At 44.1% G+C, this 10,920-nt stretch overlaps 1 protein-coding gene across 1 annotated transcript; it reads right to left on the reverse strand.

The window, feature by feature from the left end:
* Window positions 1-3,169: 3,169 nt before the first annotated feature.
* LOC104617093 (olfactory receptor 49-like) lies at window positions 3,170-9,934 on the reverse strand. The gene is given in 3 exon segments (XM_010282317.1): window positions 3,170-3,535; window positions 3,892-4,186; window positions 9,750-9,934. Coding segments are annotated over 3 exon segments (846 nt in total).
* Window positions 9,935-10,920: the final 986 nt, after the last annotated feature.

Below are 10,920 nucleotides of genomic sequence, written 5' to 3' on the forward strand. Positions count from 1 at the left end.
GACTGTTTCCTCTCTGCCGTGTTATACTTCCAGCAGATGTAAGTTGAAGTCCCCTACAAGGACAGGGCTAGTGATTGCGAGACTTCTGCCAGTCGCTTGTAGAATGCTTCATCTGCCTCTTCGTCCTGGTCTATAACAGACACTCAGCAGGATATCTACCTTATTTGCTTTTCCCCTCAGACTTATCTATACACACTCAACTTGGTCATCACAATCATTGAGTTCTGTACAATCAAAACACTCCCTAACATACAAGAGCCGCCCCACCACCTCTCCTTCCATGCCTATCCCTTCTGAAGAGCTTATAATCCATTGCAGCACTCCAGTCATGTGAGTCATCCCACCATGTTTCTGTGATGGTGACAGTCATAGCTGTCCTGCTGCCCTCCAGAAATGGGGCATCTACCACCTCTCTGGGCAACCTGTGCCAGTATTTCACCACCCTCATTGTAAAAACCGTCTTCCTTACATCTAGTCCAAATCTACCCTCTTCTAGTTTAAAAACATTACAAATCACAACAGTCCCTGCTAAAAAGTTTGTCCCCATCTTTCTTATAAGTTCCCTTTAAGTACTGGAAGGCTGCAATAAGGTCTCCCTGGAGCCTTCTCATCTCCAGGATGAACAACCCTAACTCTCTCAGCCTGTCCTCACAGCACAGGTGTTCCATCACGCTGATCGTTTCTGTGGCCCTCCTCTGGACCTGGTTCAAATGGTCCATGTCTTTTCTGTGCTGAGGGCTCCAGAGCTGGACACAGCACTGCAGGAGGGGTCTCACCAGAGCAGAGTAGAGGGGCAGAATCCCCTCTCTCGACCTGCAGGCCACACTTCTTTTGATGCAGCCCAGGATACGGTTGGCCTTCTGGGCTGTGAGCGCCCATTGACAGCTCATGTCCAGCTTTTCATCCACCAACAGCTCCAAGTCCTTCTCAGCAGGGCCGCTCTCAATCCCTTCATCCCCAGCCTGTATTGATAGCGGGGGTTGCCTGGACCCAGGTGCAGGACCCTGCACTTGGTATTGTTGAACCTCATGAGCTTCATGCAATCCCACTTCTCAAGCTTGTCCGGGTCCCTTTGCATGGCATCCCATCCCTCAGGCATGTCAACTGCACCACTCAGCTTAGTGTCATCTGCAAACTTTCTGAGGGTGCATTCAATCCCACTGGCTATGTCACTGATGAAGTTATTAAAGAGTACTGGTCCCAGTACTGATCCCTGAGGAACACCACTCATCACCAAACTCCATCTGGACATTGAGCCATTGACCACTGTCTTCTCAGTGCGACCCTCCAAACAATTCCTCATCCACTCGATAGTAAACCCATGAAATCCACCTCTCTCCAATTTAGAGAGAAGGATGTGGTGGGGACCATGACAAACGCCTTACAGAATTCCAGATAGACAACGTCGGTAGCTCTTCCCTTATCCACTGATGCAGTCACTCCATCATAGAAGGCCACTAGGTTGGTCAGGTAATACTTGCCCTTGGTAAAGCCATGCTGGCTGTCTCGAATCACCTCCCTGTCGTCTATGTGCTTTAGCACAGGTTCTAGGAGGATCTGTTCCATGATCTTCCCAGGCACAGAAGTGAGGCTGACATGTTGGTAGTTCTCAGGGTCCTCCTTTCTGCCCTTTTTAAAAATGGGAACAATGTTTCCCTTTTTCTCCAGTCTCCAGGGACTTTACCTGACTGCCACGACTTTTTGCAATATCATGAAGAGTTTCTTGGCAACTACAACAGCCAATTCCCTCAGGACTCTGGGATGAATCTCAACAGGTCCCATAGACTTGTGTATGGAATTTCAGGTTCCTCAGGTGGTCTTGAACCCAATCTTCCCTTACAGTGGGAGGGACTTCGCTCTTCTAGTCCCCATCTTGCAGTCCATTCACTTGAGAGGTGTGGAAAGAATGACCAGACGATGGTCAGATGACCATCTTCAACAAGTATTGGTCCAATGTTTTCTTTAGACCTCCTTTTGCTATTGACATACTTAAAAAAGCCCTTCTTGTTGTCAACAAGACAACAACACTGGCCAGGTTCAACTCTAATTGAACTTTGGCCTTTTGTGTCTTCTCCATGCATATATGAACCATAGCTCTGTAATCTTCCTGCAAAGCCTGACTTGACTTCCAGAGATCATACAATTTCTTTTCCCTCTGGAGCTCCAGGAGCAGTTCCCTGTTCAGCCATTACCTGTGATGGTAATTGGTAAGTGATGTTCCTGTCTTTACCTCAATCCACAAGCTTTTTCATCTCATTTTCTCCTCCTGTCCTGTTGAGGAGGAGCAGTGAAAGAGCTGCTTGGTGGGCATCTGGCAGCCAGCCAAGGTTAAGCCACCACAGGTGTGCATGGTAAGAAAGGGCCTGCAGGAGTGGCCTCTGTGAGAAGAGACAAGGGGCTGCTCTGTGCCAGGCACAAACACTTCCAGACTGCTCCAAAATGGACCCACTACAGGCCAAAGCTTGATCTCATCAGCAAAGCTGGTGGCACCTCTGGGAAAACATCTTTAAGAAAGGGCAGAAATTGACAGCTAGAGGGAGGAGGAGGGAACATAGTGAGAAATGACAGAGGGCACAGCAAGGTCAGAGAGGAGGAGGAAATACTCCATAGTGGAGCAGATACCCACTGCAGCCCGTGGAGAACCCACACTGGAGCAAAGGAAAAGTATGAGAGGAAACCAGCAGCACAAGGAAACCACTGTGTATTGACCATAGCCCTCCCCATCCACCCCGAGCTGCTTGGGGCAGTGGTAGAGAAGTCTGGAATGAATTAATTAAATTAAGTATGGTAAAGGGGGAAGTAAAGGTGTTGTTTTAGTATTTGTCTTTGTTTCTCACAACCTAAGAATATTTTAATTGGCAATAAATTAATTTTCCCCAAATCCAATCTGTTTTGCCCCCAACAGCAATTTGTAAACATTGTAAAATATTTGTAAACATAAAATTTGTAAATTTGTAAAGCTCTGTCTTTATGTCAACTCACAAGATTTTTTGTTTCTGTGTTGGCATATATTGGTTGCTAACAGAAGAAGGAACTACATAAGGTAGAAAGCATAAACCCTTTGAAATCAGCATCTTTAATTCACAGTCACACAGTGCTGATGCTGCATCTGGGCAACAATTCCGTCACTTGGATGGGCTACTCCAGCACTCACAACTGCCTCAGGAAGCTAGAAAATTACTTCACATCTCTCCTTTAAGGCTTGTTTGACTTGATTGTTCCCAAGTAAGCAGATATATGGATTAAGCATCTGAGCCACCACGGAGAAGAAAGAAAGAACTTTGTCAGAGTCTTGCCCACCTTGCAGTGCTGGGCAGATGTACCTGTAAATACATGTGCTGTAAAATATCACCACCATGAGGTGAGCTGAGCAAGTGGAAAATGCCTTATTCCTACCTGTGGAAGATGGTATATGCAAGATGGTGATAATAATGTAGGCATAAGAAACAGCAGTTACTGTTAAGGTACCAAGTACAATGATAATTACCACAATAAGCAGCAGTCCTTTGATGAACCCTGTATCTGTGCAAGGCAGCTGCAACAAAAAGGAAGTATCACAGTAAAAGTGCTTCACAGCATTGGGACCACAGAATGGCAACTGGACAATCATAATGGTGGGAGGAAACATCAAGAGAAAACTCCTAAAAACAGGATCAGCTGGAGGAAAAATCTCCTGTTCACAATTGTTGTGTAATGAAAAGGGCGGCAAATGGCAACATACTGATCAAAGGACATTGTTACCACATGAAAAAATGTGTGGGTACCCAAGTAAAAGAAAAGCAGCATCTGAAGGAAGCAACCAGGCACAGAAAAACCAGGCATGGTGGTGTTGGGTTGATGGTTGGACTTGATGATCTTAAAGGTCTTTTCCAACCTTAACGATTCTGTGACTCTGTGATTCTGTGAAATAATCTTCTTCTCTGTCAGAAGGCTGTAGAGGGTCCTAGGAATCAATGTGGAGGTGAAAGTGATTTCCAAAAGGACAACATTTCTGAGGAAGTACTACATTGGGGTCTGAAGGAAATGATTCACAAGAGTGATGCTGATGACAGTAATGTCTCCAAGCAAGATCAAGAAGTAGGCAATCACAAGAAACAGAAAGAAGATGATCTCCAAATGGCAGCTGTTGGTCAGCCCCAAGAGGACAAATTCCACTACTGTTGTGTGGTTCATGGAGGTCTCATTGCTAGCAGAAAAAAAAAGGTAAATTTTGAGAACTAGTGGAAAACAACAGAGCACAAGTCAGTTTGGCTTTGCTAACATTAAAGGGCGATACCAGTAATGAACTGGTAAAAAACTGGAGCAGTTACAGTAACCGCATATTAAACCTTACTCATGTAAATAGAGTCCCAAGCTCCATTTGTAACACTGAGTCCTCACCCCACTTAAAATGATTCATATGGTTCCCTCTTAGTATAGTTGAGAGAGATGCACATGTAGAAACTGTTATAGACCCTAGGACAAATGAATCCCTGAACAGTCTGACAACATTCACCCTCCATGAAACACAGAAAAAACCCAAATGCACACAGTGAGTACTTTGACTAAGTACTCACAGACCTACTAACTGAAATGAATTCAAAAGCAGTACTGCAAAGGAATGCAATCACACTGTAGGTGGACACTGTAGCAGATTAGACCAGCTGACGGATACATTAGTATTGCAAAACAGAAATTTACTGCAGTTAAAAGAAGATCAAAAGAAAAAGACAGAGAAAGGGAAAGACTTTACAGAGAAAAGGCCAGACAGAAGGATAGCAATGCAACAAAGAGAAGGATGGCTGGTTACCACTGAGGGAAGGCAAAATGCACAGAGGAATGGATGGATGTTACACTAAGCAAGAGAGGGAAGGGGAAAAAAGTATGGGAAAATTTTCTGTTTACTTTCCACTTACTCTCAGCTCTACTGCATCAACTCGCAGTCACTCTTTCTTTTTCAGAGTACCTGTCTCCAAGTGCTCACTCGCCTCAATGAGCCCATTTTGTAGCTGTGGAGAGGAAGAAAGGACAAACAGGCTTACTGCAAATCTCAGTTCTGCAGGAATTAAAATTCTATTTTGACTATTAATACCTCCCCTCTTCCTGAGAGAAGCAATTCACAGGTTGGGTTGAAATCCTTCATCATGCACCAAAAAGAAATAAACAAAATTACCATTAACCATTTAGTACAGGAGGAAAGAGAGGGACTCGAAGCTATAGCCCATCTGTTTATTCGTAACATGTTTTTCTCTACTTTGATGATATTCCTGGAGCTAGTAATAAATCAACAGCATAGGATGTTTGGTAATGAGGAAGTTCTGTTGTAAGAGTGGAAACCACCCAAGATGATATTGTGATACGTCTTTCCAGCAGGTTCAGATATTATTCTGCCATTTGTTAATCCATGGTCTGTACCAGGGCTCAGGAACACTCAGCTCGTTTGCAGTGTTCTGTCTGTCATGGCTCATTACACTCTGTTATTCAACTCTTGATCAAGGTAAGGTTGTGCTACTCCCACTCTATGCTGCTCTTTTGCCTTACCATCATGTGGCAAATACATGCACAATATAGATGCAATTACACCTTCACTTGCATTACACATCATTAGTAGGCAAAATAGCTTAAGTTTTCACAGGTATATACACTCACTACACAAAAGCTATGATAAAAACTAGCATGGTGCAAGCTAATCAATGGTGATAAGGTCCCAGTAATCTCAACCCTTATGAAAGCTGCTTGCTTTATTCACATTGTACTACCTATAAATTAGTTTTCTGTTTCTTCTATGCGGACACCAGCTGTGAAGTTTCAATACATAACTCAAACTTTATAGGTATTTGTCACTTCTTTCAGTTACACCTGCTGCTGTTGTGGCTCACTGAGTGCAGTAGCGTGGTGATGCATTCCCGCCCCTCCCCACACCTTGTACCTGGGCCTAACAAACCTTGGCCTCCGAACAAAGGGTTTGGCAGCTGAGAACCCCTCAACCGCACCAAGCACCCTTGTTTAGCCAAGGAGGAGAATGGCACTGAGTGTATCAGGAATGTGATTGCCTAAACAAGGTACAGAACAAGAACAGAACTAATCAATTATCTCCAGAAAATCCTGGCAGTGGTACTGTTAAAACCTGAGAAATACCTACCTGGGTTGTGGGAAACTCACCGATGCCTGAAGTCCTATAAATAGTGGTCCCAAGTGAGACCCTTTGAGCTCTCCTGGACCCCAGTGGGCTGTGACCAGCACCTCCCTCTGAGTGGGACGCCTCTCAGAGCCTGTGAACCCTCAAGTTTGCGATCAACTCAGGGGCTTGACTGTACATCCATTGAGTGACGCAAAGCATTCGATGTGAGTATTTTATCAAATTCAAGGGGGATATTTAATAGGTACCTTCGTACATTTCTATCTCTTTTCTCTACATCTCTTTATGTCATCTCTATCTCTACACCTATATGTGTGTGTGATTAAGGAATCTTAGTAAGTTTTAGGTTGATTATGCTGCTAAGTTTTGTATGATTTGATACTGTAGTTTATCTCAATATTGTTAGTGAATTTAATTGCTGCTATTTTGCATTAGATTGTTGCCATGCTAAAATTACACCAAGCACAAAATATATAGCCACACCAGAATCCCCAATACCCTATCCCTTTAGTCATAAACCGCTGACCAAGTCTGGGACTGGGAGAAGATTTCAGTCCACTCTGAACCTCGTGACTCAAGGGAAGGGTCTCCCCTACTTTCTCTCCTCAATATAAACATCAACCTTATTCGATCCATGAGTAAATCATTCCAGTTTAATTGTAATTTGGTTTCTCTCTGTATACCTTTTCCATGCTGAATAAGTAATAGAGTGGATCTTGCCAGCGAATTCTGTTGTCATGCTTTTTACAAATTTATATTAAAATCATTCACTTTTTGATATCTTAGGTGGTGATTCTTTAAGCGGCCTAAATTACTCATTCGCGACAAACAGTCATATCACAGATGCCCAGCATCCATCAGCCTAAGGCATACTGGAACTATGAACCCTGGGAGGTCCATGCTGTTGTGACAACTGCTCTTACCTCTTGCTTTTGGAGGTTAGTAACGGCTTGGCACCAACATGTGTCCTTTCCACCTCACATCCTCTGTGTCTACAGTGTATTGCATACCAGTGTTCCCTCCCTTATATCTATTTTTACTATAAAACCATGTTTTATAGAAAAATGCCAGCTCAAGTTGTCAATCCAGTCAGTCCCCAGAGACATCATGGTGTACCTTTCTAGCAGTTTTAGGTACTGTTATCCTGTCACTTGTTGACTGAGGGCCTCTGTGAAGGCTCATCACACACAATTCTTATTTACATTGTCCTGCTGACCATGTCTCACTACACTCAGCTATTCAACTTGTGATCAAGGCAGGGCAGTGATTCTCATGTGACATACACACAACTACATCTACGATGAGATCACCACCACCCCATAGCAGAATTCTAAAACAGGACAGACTAGCACCACAGTCAAGTGTCTGTTGTTGCCTGCAAATGGAGACCTTTATGAGTTGTGCACGTTCCCTCACAGCAGGGAGGACAAGAAATGTTACACTGACAAAAATGGAGTAAACGAAACACACTGATATTAGCAGGAGGACAGAGAGGTGTAAGGCTAGCATAAGTCCAAGAAAAAATGCACTTAAGAAAAAAATGAGAATGACCCTGCCGCTGATCCTACCTTACAGCAGAGAGATGGCAGCCGTTATACATTTGACTGTAAACCATGCTGCTTTCACGTGCTGCCTCTACAATCCAAATTTCCCCCAGAGTTTAGCACTACACTGAACAGTGTCTCTACAAGATCTGCAACTTCCACTTTGCTTGGTGTCACTCAATAACCAGGATGCAACTGAGATCAGGTCAGGACAGAAGCAGGTTATTGCTACAACTATTGGGGAGAGCAGAGAGGAGCAGTGACAGACTCTGCTAACGTGAACTCTGTGCAAATGGGGCACTTACAGAGTTTATACACCTTCGGGTTATACGACTTCACCAAGAAGATAAGCAGGACATGATAAATCACAACAGAGGGTGGATTACTTCAGATGAGTGTCTAGACAGTCCACCCTTTTACAAACAATTCATTCCTTCAACAGTCAGGTCATGCTGACTCGGTGAGGCTATCAAGTCATGCTGAAGAAATCTCCTACCTAGAGAAGTCTGTAAACCTCTGACTATGAGGTGTTAGGTCTTTTACTTCTACACAAGCTAAAGAATCAGCACAAGTAAAAAGCTTCAGATGATTTCAAGTCAAATGGAGTGGAAGAGATGGATTTTGGATAGCATTGGGTTAGCAAAAGCATAAGAACTTCCACTTGTCAATCCAAAAAAGAAATCTCATGCAACAAACAGTCGTTGAGCATTCATTCCAGGGTTTTAGGAGAAGTAATGGCCATTAGTTTCTTCTCAAAGGCCTTGTTAACAAAAGAATCAGTTGTGTAGTTTGGGGTTTTTTTCAGCTGCTAAAATGGTTGGCTCATTCATGAGGAATTAAAATTATATTAGATACTAAATCTCAAGTGTGCAGGATGAATATTGGTTCTATACAGAGAAGAACAATGCAGAACAAAGGCAAAGACCAACAAAATGCTTAAGTGGAGCAAAAGGAAGTGGTACTGCAGAAAAATGGGCAGAGAATCTCTGTGGGAATTGCAATGGTGTTAGAAGTGTAGAAAATGAATGTACCTGACTACAGGGTCCTGTATGGTATTTTGAAAATCATAATTTGTAGAATTATTAGATGATCATTATTCATAGAGTAATACAGTTTGGAAGAGAACTCTGGAGTTCTCGGGTTCAACTCCCACTCAAAGCAGTCCCGAACTGGAGCAGCTCCTCAAGGCCTTGTCCAGTTCAGTTCTGAAAATCTACAAGATATTCACGAATTTTTCAGGGTCCCTGTTCCAGTGTTTAACTACACTGTGAAAAATCTTTTCTGAATATCTATCTGAATATCTGAAATTTCTCATGTAATGTCCATTGGTCCTCATCCTATCTCTGTGTACCGCCAAGAAGAATCTATCTCTGCCTTTTATATACCCCACCAAAAGATAGCTGAATGTCACAGAAAGATGCCACCTGAACCTTCTCTTCTTCAGTTAGAACAAACCCAGTTGTCTCAGCATCACGTCTTGTGCTCCAGCCTCCACCTCTCCTGGACTTGCTCCCAAACTAAACCCAGTGCTGCAGAAGGGGTTTTGCAAGTGCTGAACAGAGCAAAAGAACCACCTTCCTTGACCTGCTACTCATGTTTTTTTTAAGACAGTCCAGAATATACTTTCTTTTCTGACTTATGTTCACTTGTCCACAGGAACTCCAGGACTCTTTCTGCAAAGCTGCTTTCCAGCCAGTCAGCCCCAAGACTCTTCTGGTCCGTGAGGTTATCCCATACTAGGATCAGGACTTCGCTCTAAACTTCATTAAACTTGGTGGTGTTTCTTTTGATACATTTCTTGGCCTTTCAAGGTCGGTCTCAATAGTAGCCTTGCCTCCATTATCCCAATTGCTCTTTCCAACTTGGTATCATCCACAAACTAACTGAGAGTGAACTCTGTCCCAGGTTGTTAATAAAGACAGTATTGATCCCTAAAGGATTCCACTAATAATCATCTGCCAGTTGGACTTTGCGTTATTGATCATCACCTTTTAAACCTGGAGGTCCACCACATTACAATTCACCTCTCCATTCTACAGCTCACCAGTATTTTATGTGCAGCCTAGCCCTGGGGTAGCAATTATTACCTCCCCTCAAAACATTGTTCTTCAGGGCCATGGCAAGTTCCCACAGGTCCCAGCAATTCTGAGTACCACCAGAATTGTTGGGAGAGTCCCAAGACTGCAGCCACCATCTTCACCCAGGACATGGTGTCACAGAGGATTGCTAGGACAGCTGTGGGAACTTGCCGTGGCAAGATGAAAGACGTCATCTCCCTTCATCAGAGAATGCCTGTCTGGGTTTGGTAAGGTGAAGAAAAAACCCTGCAGTTTCTAATGCTGTTCTGTAGATGTGAATATGCAGAGGACCTTCACAAGAGCAGCAGTTGCTAGCATTTGGAGAAAGAAGCTGCTGCTCTTGTGCTGGACAAGACAGGGGGACACAGGCAAATTATTATACCCAGAGATGCCACAAAAATTGGCAACTGACCAAAGGCAAACGGTCCCAGTCCCCTTATGGGCACTGTAGAGAAACCCTGGGGGAATATGTACGCTCAAGTCCCAATTTCCTCCATGACCAGCACAACTTTAACACATCAGGATACCAGAGGCTGTAGAAGGAAGACAGGTAACCCCTCAGACTGTGTCCTAGCAAAATCATACTGTTAATCCCATCTCCTAACCACAGAAATGTAGGTCTCTTTTACAGGACAAGGCTCATTCAGGAGGCATTGAAGGTATGATCAGAGGCTGGGGCACCTGTACACATCCCAGCTCAGCCGTACCACTTACAGACATGGACTTCAAAGGGGAAACAGTCTGCAGAAGTTGGAACCGAAGAAGGGAATGTGTACACACTTCCCCTGTCCAACTCCCAAATGGGTGCATTCCCTACCACATAAACACAAGCATTATTTCTCGGGGGTATTTCTATCCCCATCCCAAGGACCGATAAGGAGAAGACATTCATGGGGACCAAGCACATGACTTAGAAGGAATAAGGTCTCCAAAGATTCAGGTTACAGGACTGATTCCACATGACATAGTTCAAATGATGCACAAACATCACTCCTGCCAGAGGGCAGGAGGTAAGAAATGCCCCACCCTCACTTCAGAGCCTGTGCGGGCGCATCAGCCGTCCACACTGAGCGTCCCTGGCTGGGAGTGGCAGGAAGGCCGGAATGATTTGAAGAGAAGCAAGAACGACCACAAGGGTAGCAAAGCGCTGCTTCTGGCCTCTTGACCCCGCCACACGCCC

Source organism: Phaethon lepturus, unplaced genomic scaffold (assembly GCF_000687285.1).
Source record: "Phaethon lepturus isolate BGI_N335 unplaced genomic scaffold, ASM68728v1 scaffold7692, whole genome shotgun sequence".
Lineage (NCBI taxonomy): Eukaryota > Metazoa > Chordata > Aves > Phaethontiformes > Phaethontidae > Phaethon > Phaethon lepturus.